The sequence below is a fragment of the Rattus norvegicus genome, chromosome 18 (assembly GCF_021556685.1).
Source record: "Rattus norvegicus strain SHRSP/BbbUtx chromosome 18, alternate assembly SHRSP_T2T, whole genome shotgun sequence".
Taxonomy (NCBI): Eukaryota; Metazoa; Chordata; class Mammalia; order Rodentia; family Muridae; genus Rattus; species Rattus norvegicus.
The window spans coordinates 24,575,320-24,598,053 of record NC_141551.1 but is presented as its reverse complement, the minus strand read 5'-3'; the positions used below and the strand labels follow the sequence as shown (position 1 = coordinate 24,598,053).

The 22,734-nt window shown below is 42.2% G+C and overlaps 1 protein-coding gene across 5 annotated transcripts in view; it reads right to left on the bottom strand.

Annotated features, from left to right (window-relative positions):
* Positions 1 to 1,152: 1,152 nt before the first annotated feature.
* Positions 1,153 to 22,734, bottom strand: part of Tslp (thymic stromal lymphopoietin) — a 46,726-nt gene continuing 25,144 nt past the window's right edge. For 3 of the 5 annotated variants that reach the window (XM_087593522.1, XM_087593523.1, XM_087593524.1), the window contains 4 exons: positions 5,264 to 5,400; positions 4,509 to 4,544; positions 3,806 to 3,940; positions 1,153 to 1,953 (listed from right to left, as the gene is read on the bottom strand). In XM_087593522.1, the coding sequence (XP_087449648.1) occupies positions 1,843 to 1,953; positions 3,806 to 3,940; positions 4,509 to 4,544; positions 5,264 to 5,323 (342 nt within the window). In that variant the 5' untranslated portion in view covers positions 5,324 to 5,400 and the 3' untranslated portion in view covers positions 1,153 to 1,842. 5 annotated transcript variants of the gene reach the window in all.

Below are 22,734 nucleotides of genomic sequence, written 5' to 3'. Positions count from 1 at the left end.
TCTCAAGGCACGTGCTTTCCTCAACAACAGGAGTTATCTTCTAATAGCCTCCACCTCAGAGCACCCCTTTGATTTGGTACTTTGTCCTATGACCTCTGCCAACTTGGTAGAAGTCACTTTTAGGGCAATTAGGTCCCTAAAATTAAAATTTTAATTAAGAAAAAATGCTGTAATACCTTTTATCATGATTTAGTAAAAGGTAGAATGAACTTGTAGTAAGACAGAGTTCAGTTAATATATTTCAAATATCAGGCCTCTGTAACTTCTATTCAGAGAATCAGTGGATGCTGCCTTTTCTAGACCCAGTGAAGTTTTCTTAGGATCGTGCTTAAAAGCTCTGGATAAGAAATTTAGAGGAAGACTTTTGAAAGTATGCCTGTCCTGATTTTATTCCAAGCAAAAGAAGGCTCGTTGGCCCACACTGGTTGATTTGTTAAGGACTATTGGCAACCACTTATTCAGTTCCACTCTGAGCTTCTCTGGATCTGAGTTCTATCTTACTTTTGTAACTAAGTGTTCAGCACAAACTTCACCTCAGAAAACTTGGCCCACAGTAGGCACTTTTTAAATATTTACTCAGTGCTTATTGTTAGCTCCTTGTTGACAAGTAATACAGATTTGGGGACATCAGGCTTTTCTTTTTGTTAATGGGTCAATGCTAACCTTCAAAATCATATTGAGGTGAACATTTCTTCTCAGGGTGTGTGGCGGGGTGGGGATAAGCTGTTTTCCATTTACCCTTACTTGGCCTGAGCTCTGAAGCCAAGGTTGCCTTTTCCAGCAATGCTCAGAAGATTCTGAGGGTAAGAGGGAGGGCATTTTACAAGAGGTGTGCAGGAATGAATCTAACACTCACTGTTTACTTTCACCTGTTTTATCTGTTCCAAGACAAAGAAAGATTCACAGTGGGAAGGAGTGACTGGTGCAAATATTTGGAAAAAAAAAAAAGCACTCCAGTCATTTGTCCAAGAGGCAACTACCTATGAAGACCTTTCCTCCTGCAGGGAGGGTTGATACCAGTTAAAAGGAAGTGTGGGCCACGGGATGTTGGCTTGAGTGGCAATAAAGATGTAGACAACCATGATGGATGCCCCTTAGAAAAGTAGGCATGAAAGTTGCTTAACAAAATTTAAAACGCCATTCACAAGAAAGGAACTTGAGAATTACTTTATTCAGAAGTGTATTTGTTACACAGCGACATGTATATTTTCAAAGGTGCTCACGGAATAAATTAGAAAATCATTATATACAACTTTAAATATATATCTCACAGCTGCACAATGCCCTTGGGGATCTGCCTGTGCATCCCACTGTGGTGGGTTAAGATCCCCTTTACAGCTGGATTTACTACACGATCAGTTGCAGCAGTAGCTCTCAGATTCTGACAGCTTCATCATGGCAGTGACTGCCTGAACACTTTCCTCTGCTGTTATTTTCTTCTTTAGTAAAATCTTAGCGTAGGAATGTTAGAAGAATCATTACAGGTACAAAAATTCTTGCCTTTTAAATGGAGTATAGATCCTGTCATTGGTTTCAACTGTTTTTCTACTTTTGATTTTCTTCCTACTACAGTTAGGTTTGCCCTAGAGTAAAGTGTCTCAGGTGAGGTGAGAAAGACTGCTCAGAAGCCGAAGCCAATCATTAACAGCACGGTTATTTCCATTAAAGGGGTAATGCTCATTTTCCATTTAAAGCGCCTACACTAAACAACGATATGCCAAAAATAAGTTAAGAATCCCTTCTATAATTAAAGAATAAACATTAGTGTTCTTTTAAGTGTCACACCCTTAGTATTATATCTACTAAAAACAAGATATATATTTTCATAATATAATCCAAAAGCTAATTTTTTCTTCGAGATTGAATGCAGGAAAGCCACAATCCTAGAATTTGTGAGGTTTGATTCAGGCAGATGTTTCTGATTTCTCGTGTCATTTCCAGAGTACCATTTCTCTGTGGAATGGGAGGAAATAGTCAACATTAGAATTTTTTTCTATCTTTAGCAACTGGCTGCTTCTATTCATATCCCTTTCCCAAGAAATTCCCCAAATACTTGGTCACTGTATGATTGCATGTGCTTCTCCCGAGGAAAGCCCTGTCTCTCTCAGCACCTCCTCCATAAAGCCTCTGCTAAGACTCAGTCAGAAACTTCCTTCTGAAACTCTGCAAAGGCTTCAAAGGTGTCATTTCACTTGGCTCTCACTGCTATTGCATCATGGGTATTCCCCCACAACCCTGAGTACAGCGTTTTCTACATCAGAAACATTGAATGTCTATTGCATAATTAAATGAAAGAATAAATTTACAGTTTCATGATCTCATTGACAAGGTAAGTTCCCAGAGGCACAAGCTGTGTTTTATGCCTCAGTACGTATCGTTCAACAAACTCAGTCTGTTCTTAGAAACTAAAGTTTTCTGGCTCACATGTCCAGCCTACTACTCTGATGAGGGTTCTGGTACAGGTCTTCAAATGAACTGCCCTAGAATCATGACAGAACAAACCTCCCAGGGATAGAATTTCCCAAGTTAAACAGTAATCTTCCAGTCTCTTCAACTTCATCTTTAGTCTGGGAAGGTGCTAAAATAAATTCCTCCGGATTCTCCCCTTTTCCCATAAAGTCTACAAGTTTAATGAAGTCTGTCTCTGGGGCCCTGGTTATATTGATACATTCTATTCTGTCTATATGCAGAATTGTTAGGGTCTCCATGGAAAGAAGGCAGAGAGCTCAGCCAGTTTCTCATATGGCTGCCTTCAACTGCAAGCTCAGCCAAGGTGACTTCCACTTCCAGCCTGACTGAACTCTAGGGGTTCAGTCTTGAAGCCCCCAAACAGGACAGTCTTATCTACATTTACATAGAAATAATAAACAAAGTTCACCAAGTTAACACGTTTACACGTGTATCTACATAGACTTATATGCACGCGCACACAAACATCCGTCTGTTTTCTTAAGCACGTCACAGTTAAGACAAACATTCAATTTCACTTGCCAAGTGAAATAAATTTTGAGGGAGTATTGTGTGCCAGGCACCGCTCCAAGCCCTTTCACGTGTGGTGACTAATTTGATTCCCACAATAGCCCTGCATAGTATGTAACAGTGTTGTTCTGATTTTTACCAAAGCACCGTAGGCTAAGTACTTTATCCAAAACTCCGCAGCTACGAGTTACAGGACTAGGGCTCAAAGTCAGGCGGGCTGCGTCTGGAGTTAGTACTCTTAATTCTCCACTTGCCCACGTCTAACTGTGTACACAAGTACCATAAGAAAAGAGATTGCAACTCCATCCAATGCAATGAGGTGGAATGGGGGCCGGATGAGTGTGGAAGTTAAGGAAAAGCACACTACTACAAAGTGACGTTTAAGCAGCCAATGAGCAGCCAGCCAGCCTTTAAGGGGCACCAAACCCAGGACTTTTGGAGGTCTGGTTCCTGTGTCTTGGAATTGGGTCTTTTGAACTATCATGTTTCAGGAGCCGGGAGGACAATCTGCTAATATAGGAGGGAGGCTCACTGGTCACACCTTGAAACAGGGACTTAGATTTAGAATCAAAATGCAGACCAAAGAACAACAGAAAATAGGACTCTGGAGGTAGATAGTGTTTGGGCCTGTTTGTCAAGGTTAGCTCGACTGACAACCGCAACCTGGCTCTTTTACTCCTCAAATCAGAAACACAAAACAAAAAAAAAAAAAACAAAACAAAACAAAACAAAAAACAACATTGCACTTAAAGCCCCAGTTTTATTGAGGGCTCCTTTTCCCCCACTCATTCATTGCAAAGGCAGGCATTTGATGCTCTGGGCTTACCTCAGTTTCAGAGTAGCCTGGGCAGTAGTTAATGAGGGCCGCTTTCGTTTTCAAAGCGAACGCTTTCTCGGGGAGTGACGGGCAGCCAGGGACAGGATTGAAGGTATGGTGGTCGATTTTCAGGAGACAAGCTGTCTGCTCACAAGCGGCAGAGAAATCGGGGAGCAAAAAATACGCCAGAAATTAAAAATTGTATGAAAGGGGTAGGGAAGGGATGGGGATAGAAAGGAAAGACGCCAAGAAGGTGTCTGGAATCCGAATCCAGACGAGTTGAGAAGAGAGAAACGGAATCAACCCACAGGAGGGAGGTGCCTGGCTGGAGCAGCCGAGAGTGTCTACTGTAAGGGCTTCCACCCTCGCTAGCTCCGCCCATCCTTTGAGGAGGCTTGAAGAGGCAGTGCTGACTGCAGACGCCCTGGGACCCAGGGAAGTGGTGTTTCGCCTTCGTTCCTTTGGGTTTTCTGATGGTCTTTCGTCCCCCAGGCAGAAGGGGATGCCTACTGCAAGTTGCTCCGCCAAGACTTTTCTCCTAAGCTGGAGAAGTGGCGTCCTAGACTGAACAGCCCTGAGGTCTCCTATTGACTCAGCAGCCAGCATCTCTTGGAGCTCAACTGCCGCCTGCTGGGGCTCTTCCCCCCCCAGCTCCCTTCCCGATGCGGCCACCCGGGGGAAAGCCAGCGCTGCTGCTGACGACTTTACTCACCCTGCTGTCACAGTCCTCGATTTGGTCGAACAAGATCTGGAAGAAAGCAAATTAGGAGAAAGGTCTGAGTTGGAGGGAAAATCGTTCCCCAGCTCTTTGCTTCCAGGGTTCTCCGGAGTAGTTTAGTTTCCACTGGGTGACTTGACCCTACGTGATGGACAAGATGGTCCAACATTCGGTTTTCAGTTTTTACTAGGTTCTCAGAGGGAAAGCTAGCCTGCTGAAGCAGGAGTGCGTGCACCTGGCGCTTAAAACCCACTTGCAGCAAAGAACTATTCCTTAAATGTCTGTATATGCTTGACAACCACCATACCTGCCTCTCTCTCTCACGCTGTACCTACGAATGTGCATTTTCAAAGAAATAGTTACTACTATATATTTTTAAAAATTAAAGTCTGCCATGTCTCATAACAGTATCTTGAAGTATCTAGAACACTAGAAGGCTGGGAAACACAGCTCCACGTTTTAGCCGCCCTGCTCCTGAGTTCTTATCTCACCAAGATTCCCATTCCGTAGCAAGGGGTAGCTAAATATCCATTTCTATCACCAGCCTCTTCTTGCTTTGTAAAAGTCGCGTGGATACACATTTTATATGCTAAGGGTTTTAAAATGCTACTTCTTAGAAAGTTTTAGGATAGTCTCCCCCTCCCCCCCAATTATTCCATTTCTTATAGAGTTGAATTGGGATTTGTTTGATATCTGTCCTTACTTTTTTCATGAGAACATATATACATCCAAAAAAAAAAGTTTCTTACCCCATTCAAATCTTTAAGCAGGTCACGAAAAATTGTTGCATGATATATTCTCAAAATCATCTCGAAGTTACAGTTAGAAAAGTTGTAAGTTAGTGCCAGCCGTACCACTTGCAGGATAAAGAGGTACCTGAAAAGAACTGGAGAGACACACAGTGAGAAAATGTTCCCTGAAACACGGGTCCTACTTTGTTTCTCCTGGAACCATCCCTCCAAGCACAGAGAGCCTCTGGACCCCAGGACTATGCTTGGGTATCAGCCGTCCCCTCCCCTTCCCAGTCCCTGGACAGCCCACATTCACCCATGCTGTTGCCTGAACTTGGAGTCTCCCTGGTGCTCCAGTGCTGATCTCTGCCTCCATATATAACACCTCAACGCCTACGGGCTCTTTTCTTCTAGGCCAATGATTTTCTTTGATGTCATTCTTTCTTTATAGAATTCTAAATTGATGATGTAAAACAAAAGAAATAAAGCTAGCCAAATCTATGGAATTTTAACATTAGCAAAATCATCAGGAATTTCCCTCACCTTGCTCCTTTTTTTTCTTTCTTTCTTTCTTTTTTTTTTAAAGCTCTGCCCTAAACGCTTGCTACATGCTTAGATATGCTTTTAGAGATGGGTACCTCGTCATCGTTTTGACATCTTTCTCCTACTGGGCAGTTTCTATGACTGATCCTTTCTGCTTGGCAAAAACACCTAACACCCGCAGGTGCTCTAGGAGTTCGCTACTGATGCTGTTCCATTGTGCACACCCTGACCATCTCCTTTGTCTAGTTTGAACTGGCACTTCCCTTTCCATGGCTATGGAGAAACTCAGTGTTCCTATATGACAGATTTTGGAGAATGAGTGCAGCCTTGGAATAAGGTAACTTTTTTTTTCTTTTTTTTTTTTTTCTTTTTCGGAGCTGGGGACCGAACCCAGGGCCTTGCGCTTCCTAGGTAAGCGCTCTACCACTGAGCTAAATCCCCAGCCCCGGAATAAGGTAACTTTTTATTGAGGGCATTACACTGGAATGGGGCAATTGGGCAATTGTAGCCAGAGTATTGGGAACAGGAACAATGAAAAATTGAAATGTATAAGAAAGGGTCCAATTAGGCTCATCTTCAAAAACTCAGAATCAGGATAAGTGCCTAAGCTTAGTAAAGAAAAGTGGTGGTGGTGGTGTTGGTGATGGTGGTGGTGGTGATGGTGGTGGTGGTGGTGGTGTGTGTGTGTGTATCTGTGTTTGTCTGTGTCTCTGTGTGTCTCTGTCTCTGTCAGTCTCTGTCTATCTCTGTCTCTGTCTGCCTCTCTCTGTTTCTCTCTTTCCCTCCCTCCCTTCCCCCGTGCCCCCCCCCTCTCTCTGTGTGTGTGTGTGTGTGTGTGTGTGTGTGTGTGTGTGTGTGTGTGTATTTGTATAGAGGGGCACTTCTTGAACCCAAGACTTCTTTCCTCTCTATCCAATTCTAAACGTATTAAGATTTTTAAAATGATGAAGTCAAGCATCCAGCTGGCCTCAAAACTTATTATCTTGGCCTTGATGGAGTGAAGACGCCCTACCAGGAGTAGTGGGGGCTTGTCAGGTGCATGGTGCCATGGTGCTGTTGCAGGTATAAGCTTCTGGAGACCTGTCCATCATGCTCTCCTCCTGGCGGAGGAACAGCTTCTGACCTGCTGAGCTGCGTCAGCCCAGGCTCTCCGCCAGGAAAACTTTGGGTGGCCTCAGGCGTGCGTCCCAGTGGCACCCATGTCAGGGATGGAGAAAGGAGCTAGATGGCGGGTTCAGATTTGTACTTCAAACCCTTGTGGATCCAGGAAAAGGAGTACAAAACAAGAGCAGCCAAGTGAGTCAGGGAGAGCGCCTGAGAGGATGTCTCACAGCTTTCTGATTGGAGCAGCGCCAGTACTGGGAGCAGGGAAGAAAGACCAACAATGTCGACACAGCTGTTGAGATGAACCCCTACTCTACTGGAGCTCGGCCGGATGCCCCAGGCCCCCCTGACACCCGGTTCACCCCCCCCCCCCCCGAGTGTCGGAGCCTGCATCAGTCTAGTCCTTGGAAAGTTCCTTGGGGTCATTGCTCAGAGCAATGATGTGGGGTGCTCCACATGAGTCCCTGAAATGTCACAGAGCACGCTGAGCCAGGGAAGGAGCTGGAAAATGATTCCATTCGGGAAAAGCACAGACTGGAGTCAGAGGTGAACTTTTCCCAGAAGGGCCTCAACAGCTGGACCCGGTTCTCTGGCATCCGGATGAGGAACAAAAGATTGTAGTGGCGACAGGAGGCTCAGAAAGCATCGGCTTCGCCGATCACTTTAAAGACTCGAGTTTTAAATTTATGTTATGATAACTATGTCTGGATCGTAGCATCCTACCCCTCTTCCCATTGCTGCTTCTTACAATGATATGGGAAGATGCCAAAAGTCTGATTCATCTGGTGTGACAGAAGACATGATTCTGATAAGCAGCTAGATATTACGCAGGCAGAAGCAGTCTAGAGATTCAGATGTGATCACCGACTTGGGATCGTTCCAGGGGACAAAGGAAAGGAAATGGTGCCTGATTTTGCCGTCTTCACTTAGTTGCGGTCCCCTGAGGGAACCCACCTCTTTACTGGTAAACACGTGGTCTTTAAGGTTACTGCAATTACATTGCTTCTTTTGGGTAGACTGGTTTGCTGCAGGGCGCAGGAGTAATTGCTGATAGGGACCAGAATGTCAGACAGCAACCTGTTTTTCCCGATAAGGTTTGGCTTGGCACCCATGGGTGCCATTTTTAGTTTCTCCTTTAAAGTGTGTCTATAGTCTGCCTACGTGTAGGTAGATCTGAAACAGGCATGGAGCCTCCTTCAGGGATTTTTAGAAGGCATCGCTTTGCTTAAGCACATCACCTACATATCCCTGTGGCTTCCTTACTGGTGACACTTCGATTATACTGACTTTCCCCTCTTGAAACATTTCGGTAGACTCAGTTACTTTAAGATTCTCGTCACTTCCATGTTGACATTGAACCTTCTTTCTAACCTGAGCTCCTTTATTTACCCAGGCTTCTCTCAAACAGTGCTTGAGAGAAATTTTCCTGAACTTGCCTCTTCCGGACCTTGCTATGGGATTCTGATCACAGAAGAGATGCAGAAACCAAGATGTCTTTAGGAAGCACAGACTGGGGTCCAAATGAACGGAGTCCCGAAAAGCCCAGTAAAACAGGACCCTTTCAGGATTTTTGCATCTTCGTCTCCCACATGTGGCACTTTCTTATGTCACTGGTTATATTAAACCCAGGGCGGCCTTCTAATGTGAAGGGAGGAGAAGGGAGAGCCTTTAGGAGAGCTGCAGTGGAGTGTCATGCATACTCCAGGGGAGGGGTAGCTTCATGAGAGATGTCACATACCCTCAAGGAATCAGTCTGTGTAGCCTGTGTTTTCCTTAGATTTGCAGGACTCCTACCACACTCTCACCTTCGCAGGTGTTGGTCTGAGTTCTGCAGCGCTCGCCCTGTTTGTGCAGTGCTCGCCCTGTTTGTGCATATGTTGTTCTTTAATGGTGTTCAATTTCATTCTCTCTCTCTCTCTCTCTCTCTCTCTCTCTCTCTCTCTCTCTCTCTCTCTCTCCATGTTCTGTAATAATCGATTTGTTCAGTATTCCTACTCTGGAGCAGTATGTGGACATAACAGCACCAAAGTGAAACCCCCAAAACAACACAAGAAAGCGAGCAGGCAAGCAAAACCGGCGGAAGATAAGAATGGAATCAAGGGATGGGGAAGTGTGAGCGGGGGCGGGGCGGGGGGTGGGGGGTGGGACGGACGGACATAGAAAATCATTATCAGTGCTGGGGAAAGAGACAACTGAGATGGTGACGTGATTCAAGTGTCAAACCCCTGAGGGACTGCAGACTACAGTGGGTTCCACAGCTTACTCACACATTCAGGGGAAACCGAGTTTCCTTAGACCTGTGGATATCCTCATAGCCACTGCAGGAATGTTTCCCATTGAAACAAGCTTGCTACAGAGACTTCTTTTGGTAGCTCACTGCTGTCATCTCCTCAGAGTCGGCTTAGGCTTATCTGGGGCTACCATCAGGCCAGGGCATCTTTGTGGAAATCCCTGTGGGACGAAGAGCTCTCTGTTTTGATCTTACTCTGTCTATTTACAAGCTGAACGTACAAACGGTCTCTACATGTGTTGTTTGGGAAACCCTACGTTGGATTACGACCGTGACACCTTCCTTTTGGTGGGAAATAGATGTGATGTCATTGGTAGAGCTTTGTGACTCCTCAGGGAGTTTAGCAATATTCTTACCCATGGGGGAGGGCAGAAGATGACCCATGCTGCAACCATCCTTTCTCCCACTTTTACTAGAAAAATATTTACTTGTTTTCCTAGTTTTTGTCTTATGTTAATAATAGTTCTCCTGTGCTTGGTTTACTCGCTCTTTCTCTTCCCCCTTTTCAAAACCGTATACTTGACACAGAGTCTCACTCTTCATCTCAGGCTGGCCTGGAGTTTGTGGTGATTCTCCTGCCATAGCCTCCTAAGTACCGAGATGACCAGAGTGAACTACCGTGTCTGGTTCTCTCCCTCTTTCTAAATTTACTTCTTTACGGTGCTTCTTCAATTTGTCCTGAATTTCATTTTTCTTTTCTCTCATCTTTCTCATCTCTCTTTTTCAAGCATCTCTTTTATTTTATTTTTCAAGTGGTTCTTTCCCAGGCTAGCCTCAAACTGCAGAGCTTCCTGAGTCAAACATTGCCATCCTTAGTTGGTCTAGTATATTTAAAGTAGTCCATTCTCCACACAAAACTCAGTTTACGTTTGGGATAGTCAAATTTCCATGGAAGCTCTGCTTTATTTTTAAACCATATTAAATTATAGAAATCACAAACCTCAAAATAGGAGTGAGAGCAGACAGATTTTATTGAAGAAGCTGGTGGAGAGTCCCTTTGTAGTAAGAAATCTCGACGACAGACACCAAATTTAATTTGGTAGTATTTTATATTTAACAGTGTATGTTTCCTCGAAGAATGGTCCTGTGTGTGTGTGTGTGTGTGTGTGTGTGTGTGTGTGTGTGTGTGAGAGAGAGAGAGAGAGAGAGAGAGAGAGAGAGAGAGGGAGAGAGAGAGAGAGAGGGAGAGAGAGAGAGAGAGAGAGAGAGAGAGAGAGAGAGAGAGAGGGAGAGAGAGAGAGAGAGGGAGAGAGAGAGAGAGAGAGAGAGAGAGAGAGAGAGAGAGAGAGAGAGAGATCCTCAGGTGCTGGTTACACAATCATAATCATTTTGCCTCCTGCTCCTGGTGTTCATTCATGCACAAATGAAAGGATATGCTTTCTAAAGTGAGCATTCTTTTTTTTAAATATATTTATTTTTATTTCATGTGTGTAAATGTTATGCCTGCATGTGTTTATGTGTGCCATATGTGTGCCTCAGAAATCAGAAAAGGATGGTGGACCCTCTGGAACTGATGTGAGCTGACATGCGTAGGTCGGGAAGCCAGGTCCTCTGCAAGAGCAGTGCCTGGGTGCTCTCAGTTGCTGAACCATTGCTCCAATCCCTTGTTTCATTGTTGCATTGTTGGTATTCTTCGGATTGGTCCCAGTTTGGCATAGTAGCCAGGCAATATGCTAGAGGCTGTGTGGTTTGTGATGACTGTGATGACTGTCCACTTCGCTCACGTGTTTGTGTTATGTATTATGATCAGATAGCTTGAGCCATTGAATTCACAAAGTCCCTCTTGACCCTCTGGGAATACAGAAGACTAGAATGTGAAATGAGAAACTTTCTATGGCCAGTGTGACAAAATCCCTTCCATTTTATTTTACACTGAGACCACCGATAAAGTTCCTAACCAGCCCATAGCTGAGGAATGTTGGAAGACGTTTTGACCTAGAGCTTGGAGACACAACATATTCACGAAAACCTAATACTCATAGATTTGTGATACTTGTCAAACTCTGTATAGTTTTCCTTTCAGCTACAGGGAAAATAAGGCCTTGCCTTACCTCACTGTTGTTTTTACACCATAGAAGAGGACATTAACAGAGAAAAGGTAGTCTAAGAAGACTGTAGGAGCGAGGCCTACTTAAAATGATCCAGAGGAGTCATAAATGAATGTAGATACTTTGCAAACATTGTTATGGTGTATAGCATGCATTTTTCTTCTGTGTAAATTCTCTCTGACCTTTACCACCCTGCTTTGTACCTTGGGCACATGACCAGCCCTCTTGATCTCCCACTTCTGATTGAATGTGGCCTATCATTCAATAGGAGATCAAAGAGAAGAAGGAGAATAAACTGGGAAGTTGTATCCTCTCCCTCCTTCTGTTGGGCAGCCATAGATGGGACAACTTCTTCCACCGAGGCACAGGTAACTCAGCTAACTACCACAGTGATAAGCGTGCCCTCATATGAAGTCAATTTCTAATAATTTTTTTAAAGATTTTATTTATTGTATATGAGTACACTGTAGCTGTCTTCAGACACACCAGAAGAGGGTATCAGATGGTTGTGAGCCACCATGTGGTTGCTGGGATTTGAACTCAGGACCTCAGGAAGAGCAGTCGGTGCTCTTAACCACTGAGCCATCTCTCCAGTCCTCAATTTCTAATAATTTATTTTCCACCATTTGTACTACTACAGCTCTATAACCTTGCAAAGCAGACAATAGCTACTAATCTAGAAGTGTAATGTGTAGGATTTGACTTCCATGAAAGATGAGTTATGAGAAATTCTTCAACTTTCTTATTTTAAGTGCTCTTTCCTCATGTTTGGCAACGCATGTCAGGTTTGCAAGAAAATCGTGAGGCTACTAGACTCTGTTGTGCAATCTCCTCATAGTTTGTCTTATTTTTATGCTCAAAGATCTTAAGACCAGTGACTGTTATGATACTCACATGGCTGCTGCTGGCTTCTTTCCCATGCAGTGTGTCTGAGTCTCTCCAAGCCTCTTCCCTGCACTGGTCTAATAGTCCAGTAGTGGTCGATGTTCTCGGTTAAGCAATCACTTTAAGAACTTCTTCTCTCTGGGCCTTACTCTGATACTATCAGTAAAAGAAACTATATTTTGTTCCGTTAAAAAAAAAAAAAGAATTTCTTCTCTCAGTGGTGGCATCTTTTGATCAGCCTGGAGATCTAGGACAGGGGAGGCTCCCAGGAGTCTATGGGGGTCACCCTAGCTGAGATCCCTAGCAGCTGGGGATGTGGAGACTAAAGTAGCCACCTCCTGTAACCAGGCAGGACTTCCAGTGGAGGAAAAACTCACAAAACCTTTGAGTTGTTCTTCCTATGAGATGTACAGAGATAAAGAAGAAGCAGAGATTGAAGGAATGGCCAATCAATGTCTGGCCCAACTTGGGAACCGTCCCATGGGCAAGAGAGCCAACCTCTGACACTATTAATGATAACCTGTTATGCTTGCAGACAGGAGCCTAGCCTAACTGTCTTCCGAGAGGCTTCACCCAGCAGCTGATGGAAACAGATGAAGAGACCCACAGTTAAACATTAGACAGAGCTTGAGGAGTCTTGCGGACGTGTGGAAGTGAGAGTGTAGTGGAGAGAGGGTTTGTGAAGGTGGGACTCAGAGAGGAGAGGAGGATGGGATAGTAGAGAAGGGGTATTATCAAAATTATTGGGGTTTTTGGTTTGTTTTTTGCTAAATTAGTAGAGAGATGAGGAGAGCTATGATTGGAATGTAAAGTGAATAAAGAAATTAATTAATAGAAACAAAGAAAATACCACAAATGAACCAGAAAATTTTCTTCTCTCAATTCTACTTGAATAATAATCCTTAATGATCGTGTGTGTGTGTGTGTGTGTGTGTGTATGTGTGTGTATGTGAGTGTGTGTGTGTGTGTGTGTGTGTGTCCATCTGTCCTTAAAGTTGACTGTTTTCTTAGCTCCCAGGCAGAGCTTCTGAGAAAGTTAGTTGTTTCTCTGACTTTGATGTATAAAATTTGCTGGCACATACAAAATTAATATGTCTAAGTACATATGTATACATAATATCTTTTAAAAGAATCATAAAAACATTTTAAGCCATATTTTATGAAGTTACTTAGTTTTTTAAAGATTTATTTTATATATGTGAGTACACTGTTGCAGTCAGATCTCATTACAGATGGTTGTGAGCCACCATGTAGTTGCTGGGAATTGAACTCAGGACCCCTGGAAGAGCAGTCAGTGCTCTTAACCACTGAGCCATCTTTCCAGGGCCAATTACTTATTTTTATTAATTTTTGAAAATGTACAAAATAGAGTCTCATTTTGTCATCTTTGCATATATAATTTATAGTATTTTAGATATCTAAAAATTTACATGTACAAATGAAGATGATAAGCGTCAAGCTCAATGCTGGACTAAAATTTGACTTTTCATTCAGATGTAATGCTTTAAGAAATAAAATGGAACTGTTGTTGTAAAAATATAAAAATAAAAAAAGTAAGATTGACTTTTACCCCACTAGGTCCACACCACGGTGCCCCAAGATGTCTGCTAGATATCTTGGCGGAAACACATCCCAACTCCTCGGCGACCCAGAGTCTCCTGCCACCAACGCACACTTTCCTACACTGAAACCCTCACATAAAAGAACACACAACACAATAATCTTAGATCCAATTGGTAAGATATAATTGCCCACTTAAACATACAAAGCCCAGTACCATCCATCCCTTAGGAACATTAATAACAACCTGTAAATACACAGAGCGGAATCTTAAGGTCACCGGTCATGGCTTCTCACTCTCTCTCTGTCTCTTCCTTTCTCCCCTAGTTCCTCCTCTTCCTTCAAACTTCTCTCCCACCCATCCTTCCTTCTCCTCCAATAACAGGCCTCCTTCTATCCTGTACCTGCCCCTCACCTGTACTTAAATTCAATGGGGAGAAGGTTCTGGTGAAGTCACCTGAGTTCTGAGTAGGTGACTAGGCAGCTGTCCCTGGGGCAGTGGAATTAGCATCAAAATACAGATAACTTCAGGGCAGACCACAACATGGAACAATGCCAAAGATATAATTATTTAAAGTGGAACCTAGATAATATATAACAATGTTACCCTCAGATGTGGCTGAAGTGTGAAATTTCTACCATAGTTTCTTTTATTTAAACACTGGTCTCCTCTCTATGTTGCTGGGTGGTTTTGTTTGGTTGTTTTTTTTTGTTTTGTTTTGTTTTTGCTTGTTTGTTTATTTGTTTCTTTGCAGGCTTAGGCTTAGATTTGTTTTTCGAGAAAGGTTTTGTCTGTGTGGCTCTGGCTGTCCTGGAACTCACTCTGTGGACCAGGTTGGCCTTGAACTCACAGAGGTCCACTTGCCCTTGCCTCCCAAGTGCTGGGATTAAAGGTGTGCACTAGCACTGCTTGGCATGCTGTTTTGTTTTTTAAGATTCATTTTATTTTTAATTATGTGTATTTGTGTCTCTGTCCATGCACATGTGCAATGAGTGCTGGTACCCAATGATGTCAGAAAGAGAGCTAGAGTCACCTGGAGCTAGAGTTACCCACCTGGGTGCTGCTGGAGCCTGAACTCAGTCCTATGCAAAAGCAATAAGTACTTTTCGTTTGTTTGACAAAAGTCTCACTATGTACGGTTGGTTGGCCTGCAATTCATTATGTAAACAGGATTGGATTTGAACTCATGGGAATCTGCCTGCCTCTGTCTCTGCTTCGCAAGTGAAGGGAGAATATGTACTCATTTAAAAAATTAATTATTTTATTTATTTACATCTCAAATGTTGCTCTGTCCCAGTGCCCCCTCCCAGAGTTTTTCACTCCATTCCCCTCTCTGCCTCTGAGAGGGTGCCCATCCCCTGGCATTCTCCTTCCCTGGGGCATCAAGTCTCTATGGATTTAGATGCGTCCTCTCCCACTGAGGCCAGACTAAGCAGTCCTCTGCTACATGTAGGGGATGGAGGTCAGACCAGCCTGTGAATTCTCTTTGGTTGGAAGCTCAGTCTCTGGGAGCTCCCAGGGTTCCAGATTAGTTAAAACTGTTGGTCTTCCTATGAGGTTGCCATCTCCTTCAGCTTCTTCAGTCCCTCCCCTAATTCTTTTCATAGGGCTTCCCAACCTCAGTCTAATGCTTGACTGTAAGTATCTTGGGGTGGGGGTGGAGGTGGGGGAGAACCTCTAGAAAGTCCCAGAGACCTGGGATGTGAGAGGTTCTCAGGATTCAATGTAGGTGACCTTAGCTGACATGCCCAACAGTGAGGAGATAGAACCTGAAGAGACCACCTCCAGTAGTTACACAGCCCCCCCCCCCCCATTGGAGGAATGGAGACACCAACCACTTTCAAAATGTGTTACACAGAATTGTTCCTGTCTAAAAGAAACACAGGGACAAAAATGGAGCAGAGACTGAAGGAATGGCCCACCAGTGACTGCCCCAACTTGGGATCCATCCAAAGGGTGGGCACCAAACCCTGACACTATTACTGATGCTATGTTGTGCTTGCAGACAGAACCCCAGAATGGCTGACCTCTGAGAGACATTACCAGCAGTGACAGAGACAGATGCAGATACTTACAGGCAAGCACTGGACTGAGTTAATCTGAGCTGTTTCTCGAGCTCTTCTGTGGTCGTGCTTTAGGGACTTTGGGGAGGCAGGCCTGCCTGTAGAAAGTGGTTCTGGGAATAGGACTTGAGGTTTATACTCAGCCCCTGTTTCAAGTCCATTTCCTGCTTTCAGCCATGCCACAGGTTCCCACCCATTGAACAGAACTCCCAGCTCTGTCTCCTTTGCCAGGAAACTGTGAATTAAACAAACGTTTCTCCCCAAGACTGCGTATCAAGTATTTGGATGTACCAAAGCAAACAATAATCTAACATGCATAACAATAACACATGCATGAAAATAGTATGTAAATGGGTCATATGTGCATCCACACACATGCACACCATATTTTGAGAAGAATGGAGAATAGAAGGCATAGACTGTACGTCTAGCATCTGAGATTGGACTCTGAGGTATGATGGAGAATACAGCCTCAGCAACTTAGCAAGGCCCCGTCCAATAAAGATACAACAGAAGAACAACAGATAAGTACAGTCAACTGCATTAAAGTCTCCTGCCTTGACAACTACTTTAATATTTACTGGTTGAAATGATGCTCAGTAAACAATCTTCTGGATTATCATGTAGCATGTTTTTCAGATATAAATTATCTATAAGATAATGTCTAGGTTAATGATATATTCATTTGTAACTTAGATAGACCCTATCTCTCTCTCTCTCTCTCTCTCTCTCTCTCTCTCTCTCTCCCTATCTACCCATCCATCCATCTATCTATCCATTCATCCATCTATCCTTCTATCTCTCTATATCTATCTATCTATCTATCTATCTATCTATCTATCTATCTATCTATCTATCTATCTATCTATCCATCCATCCATCCTTCACCCACAGGTAACTGTAAAACAGTCATATTAATAAAGAATATTGTCAAAATTATTTTTCTAACTTAGTAGGCAAATTTAGTAAAGTGTTTCTGGTTTGGTTAAATTTCATTTTTATTTTATTACAAATTGTCTGTTTTTAGGTGGCTGCTTTAGAGTTTATAGTACATGTCTTGAGTTTACATAGGTCTAAGTGCTGTTTTTCCTGTTCTGGGAGCATCTACTTAAGTACTTTGTTAGTGTGTAGTCTAACAGACTGTTGACAATTTTCTCATTAACTTGAAGGTCATTACAAACTAGGGAAATTAGCCCTTTCAGTCAGGTGACTTACAAATATTATCATAAATTTGTGGTATTATTTTTTATAATGCTTATTGCAGATTTTACCAACACACATTTTAAAAAATTCTAATAAAGTTCATCAGTGTTTCTCCTCCTCTTTTAGGGGTATCTACATATGTCTCTAGACAGCCTGACCAGACGTAGCAATATTATTTTTGGAGGAATCAGGACACAGTTTCTTTATGTTTCTGTTTAGCCATAACACTCTTTGGAAAGCATTTTCTTTTTATTTATGATATTTTTTCTGACCAAATCTGTGGTTGAAAACATTGCAAAATTTAGGTCAACAAGATGGCTCAGTGAGTCGAAGTACTGACTGTGCAGTCTTGATGGTCTGAATTTGATCCTGACAGACTACAACAGAAGGAGAACACAACTTGAAAGTTATCTTTTACCTGCACTCACACAGATGTAACACCCCCCCCCCACATACACACACAAAATTAATAATATTTGATAAAGCTGGGGGTGGAAGCACTCAGTAATCTCTGTGAGTTCAAGGCCAGCCTGGTCTACACAGTATGTTCTATACAGGGAGACTCTGTTTCCAAAACAAAGCGAACAACAACAACAACAAGAACAAGAACAAAGTTGGTAAGAACAACAAATCTGGCCTCATGTTTTTGTACTACCTTATTTAATTTGATTTTTAAAATCTCTTTTCTCAGACCCATTTCGCCTGAGCATTGAGTAGTGAGGCACTGCTTGTTTCTGGTGTCTTTTCTCTTCTCTCAGGCATTGGTTTAATTTACTTTCAAATACTTGCGGATGGCAGGCTCCTCTCAGCCATGGGCAGACCTGACTTCCCTGCTCTGTAGCTGACAGCCGGAGTAGCTTGTGTTGGATGAGAATTGGTTGGAATTACCCTCCGTCACCTTCGCCCTCCAGCCTCAGAAGTGCTGGGATTACAGGTGTGCACCATAATGCCAGCTCATTGGATAGATTGTTCTCATGGATGTGGTTTTAACCTTTTATTCCACTTCTTGTCTCAACTACCTTATTACTCTCGCTCTATGGTTATCTGATTAGTCACCCTTTATTTACTCTACCTCTCATTACCTTTCCTGGGATTCTAAGCACTTGTCTCTTGCCAGAAGGACAAGGGTGAACGGTGAAAGGCATTATGTTAAGTTATTACCAAAATTGGTGATCTACTGGAATCCATGCCATGGTTATGTACAATTTATTCATTTTAGAATTAAATTTCCCAACATTGCCTTTGCACCGTATAAAGTTCATTCCACATCAAACCATTTTGCGTCTCCACTTAGTTTTAACTGCTACTTTCCTAGACCAGCTCCTGCTTCGCCATCCTGATATTGGCCCTCATTTGACTTCTCCTTCCTATTTTGTAACAGGCAAACACACAACATTAGTAGCAGATTATTAATGTTGCAGATTATTAATGTTGCAGCTATTGGAATGTTTTGGCCATGGTAGATAGGCTCTAGGGCTTATGATTTGGCTTCATCCAAATCTGCAAGGTTTCCTAAAGTAGCTAAGACTGCTTTGTTCTGAGTATCTTTAAGTTTACATTGTTCAATTACATTGTTAATTTCTTTGTCCATTGTTCTGATAAAATACCTCAACAAAAGCAACTTAAATAATAGAAGGTTTATTTCATTTCTGAGTTTAAAATACAGTTTATCATGTCAAGGGAAGTCAAGGAGCTTGAAGCAACATGTCACATAACATTCATAATTAAGGACCAGAGACTGATGAATGACTCTTCCCTTTTTATACTGTCCCAGACTCACGCCTAGGGAAAGGTGTTGCTCACTTTTAGCATAAGCATTCTAATCTCAGTTCGCCGGATCAAGCTAACCTCACACAGACATGCCCAGAGGTGAAATAACTGGAGGATTGTCTCATAGGTGATCCTGGCTTCTGACAGGTTGATAGTTTGGGTTTACAGTTTTTTAGAAGTACACACAGACCATCAACATATAATGAAGTGCTGGAGAAACTGATGTCAATATATATTGAAGGCACAGAAGACAGGAACAACGATGTGGTTTTAAATTATTCATTAAAATGAACTTGATGGTGGTGGCAGGATAGGACTAGAGAAATTAGTTTATAGGTCGCATTGTCGTTATTCTGAGATCTGCACAAAAAGGTTAGAAGACACCGACTTTAAGAGACATTTATTTTGTGATTTTTAAATTTTCAGTATCACTCACTTATTATTTTATGATATTTTTGTAAGTGTGTTGGATATGAACAACAATGCCAAGCAACCAGAGCTTCCAGGGACTAAGCCACTACCCAAAGACTATACATGGACTGACCCTGGGCTCCAACCTCATAGGTAGCAATGAATATCCTAGTAAGAGCACCAGTGGAAGGGGAAGCCCTGGATCCTGCTAAGACTGAGCCCCCAGTGAACGTGATTGTTGGGGGGAGGGCGGTAATGGGGGGAGGATGGGGAGGGGAACACCCATATAGAAGGGGAGGAGGAGGGATTAGGGGGATGTTTGCCTGGAAACTGGGAAAGGTAATAACAATCGAAATGTAAATAAGAAATACCCAAGTTAATAAATAAAGATGGAGAAAAAAATAAGTGTGTTGGAGGTTGCTGGCTATCATCTAAAATTTATTTCTTCTTGAGCTAGCAGAATAGTGACTACAGTCATTCTTCAGCCGGGCCTAGCTTAAGAAACCATGATACCTTACCCACACAGGGCAAGCAGGATAAACCTTCAAGCCCCAAACCAAGTAAGACTGTAAAATATGTCCATGATATCTTGTAGGGTATGCTTCATTTAGAAAACCACTATCTCTAGCCTTACCTGTCTCAGGTCTTATGAACTTGAATCATGGGCATTGCCATTTAGAAGTCAGTTAATTAAAGATATTTAAAGGAGCCAGCAGCTAAATAATTCTCCCTCTTGGCTTTAAATGCTGCTTTCTGTCAATAGTGCTACTTTTTTTTTTTTTTACTTTTCTCTGAACTGTACTGTTGATTACAAAATGTTTAATAAGAGGCAATGACTCAGAGCAATATTTTAAATGATGCTTAGGCTAGATAACTACTCATATCTAAACCTGTGTGCATTGGTCCCAAGGTCCCAGAGTGGTGCTACATGACTTCAGAACTAATTTTAAATTCTTGAGCATAAATTCAATGGAGAACTAAAATCCAAGTACAGAATACCTCATAGACTCCAACTGGTTTAAATTGTTGGTCCCACTGAGGATGATGAAAGTAGGAGAATGGCAATATTGAAGCACTAAATTCTGTTACTTATTAGCAAGGGAGAGATAAGAGGCTTCAGGGGCTTCCTTGGGTTTTTCTTATTCCACAACCATGTGTACAATTGAAGAAACCTTTTCCTTTATATCAATTTCTTAATTCTAAGATAAAGAAATATGGGTCTAGAAAGATAGCTCTTTGGTTGGTTACAAGCACCGACGTCTTGTGAGTTTGGATGAGACTGACCCCCAAAGGCTCATAGGTTTGAATACTTGGTTCCCAGATGGCAGAGTTACTTTTGAAGGATTAGGAGGTGTGGCCTTGTTGGAAGAGGTGTGTCAATAGGTCAAAGCTTTGGGTTTCAAAAACCATTTCCAATTTCCAACTCTCTCTCTCTCTCTCTCTCTCTCTCTCTCTCTCTCTCTCTCTCTCTTTAATGTAAGCTCTTTGATACTGCTCCAGTGCTATGCCCATCTGGTTGTGGCCATGCCTTCAGCCATGATGATCTTGGACTCACCCTCTGAAACTGTAATACTCCAATAAACTCTTTAATCTTTAAGTTACCTTGGTCATGGTATCTTAGCACAGTAACAGAAGAGACACTAAGATACTGCTCTTCCAGAAGACTAAAGTTTGATTCCCATCATCTACATGACAGTTCGTAGCCATTTGTAATTCCAGTTCTAGGGGATCAATGTCTTCTTCTGGCCTCTACAGGCAGGAAGCACACATGTGGTGTACAGACATGCATCTGGGCCAAAAAATCATATAATAAAATCAAGTAAATAAAACATACAGGCAAGTATTTTATAGATATATTTGACGTTCCAGTTTCTGTTTCTATATTTTTTCTCACCACTGTGAAAATGGACCAGAAAAAGGGAGCAATATTAAAACATATTGTCTTAGCTGGGGAATGGCAGTGTGTGCCTCTAATCCCAGCACTCAGGAGGCAGAGACAGGTAGATCTCTGTAAGTTCTATGCCAATCTGATCTACAGAGTGAGTTCCAGGATAGCTAGGGCTATACAGAGAAACCCTGGAGAGAGAGAGAGGGAGAGAGAGAGAGGGAGAGAGAGAGAGAGGGAGAGAGAGAGAGATATTTATTATATTGTTTTTATTATTAACCAGTTGTTTCATCAGTGAATAATAAGTGGTTTATTGAAGTCAACCAATTATCCGCAGGTTATTTTGGCAAAGGTAGTTAGATGGCGAGATAGAGTATGCATAGTTGAGCCTATTTTCTATCATCTGTCTATAGACTTTCATCGTCATGATTGTCTATCTTTTCATTTAACATTTTCTATGTTCTAGGCTCTGTAAATACCTTAGAAATATTAGCTCAGTTAATATTACAATCATTATACAAAATATAAACTATTATGTTTCAATATTAGAGGCATGAAATGGAGTCATGGGGGCTGGCAAAGCAGCTCTCAAAGTCATCTGGGTAGACTGACAGCAGACAGGGCAAGAGCAAGTTACTAAGATAGTAATAGACACGAATAACTATTGCATTGCTTCCCCTCCTCATTCTTTTCAGATTGAACCTAATGCCTTGACCATAATAAGCAAGTGCTCTACTAATGAGCCATATACAAAGCCTATCCAGCCTCATTCTTCAAAACATATATGTAACATGTACACATAAACATGACTTAGAATAAATAACACTCAAGAATGTAAATTGTTCTTATGCTGGGTCATACACTGATATTATTATCAAATATACACAGTACATTTTATTCCTCATAACCACTCTACAAGGTCAAACTACAGCTAGTCATTTCTTGGTTATAGACATGTCAGAACAATCATAAGGTTGACTCTAATGATTTTATTTCTCATTATTAAAAGGATAGGAATTCAGCCTGATTAAGTACTTTCTAAGACCACAGAAACTACAGATGATGGTGCTGTAGCTTGCAATAAAGTTTATCTGATTCCAGACTGCATGCTTTGAACAAAAATGCTATTCTCTTTCTCTTCTACAGAACTTCTTTTGTGTGACTGTATATCCTGACCCTCTATTTCCTGTGTCCAAGCATGCTTGCACATGCTAGTAAATGATATTTCTTGGAGTGACTTCCTGACATTAAGACCATGCCAATGCCTCTCCAGTTAACAGTTGCCTTGTGCACCTAACCCACTGTGTATTTGTTAGAAGTCCATAATCTCATCTATTTCTACTCTCAGGACTAGGAAGTCAGAGCCTGCACTTTAATGGATTGTCTGCTAAAGAAATAAACATCTCTATATAAAGATATCTCATAAACAGCCACAGATTGTTGAAAATTTAGCCTAAACCACAGGACACTGGAAGCGTTTACCTGGCATGGAAAGTCAGTTAACTCATCCCTTATGTGGAAAGATGGGGGCAGGGTTGGATATCTGTTTTTCCAAATGGGTTAATTATATACATTCAGATATGTGAGGCTTAGAAGAAAAATTTTGTAACATGTTTGGAAAATTCTGTGCTAAGATCCTTGCTGAGTGGGAGAAAATGAGATTATAAGGTTCTGTTTGAGAGGACAATCCTACTACTTCTTAACCTTTCTCTATATCACATTGACC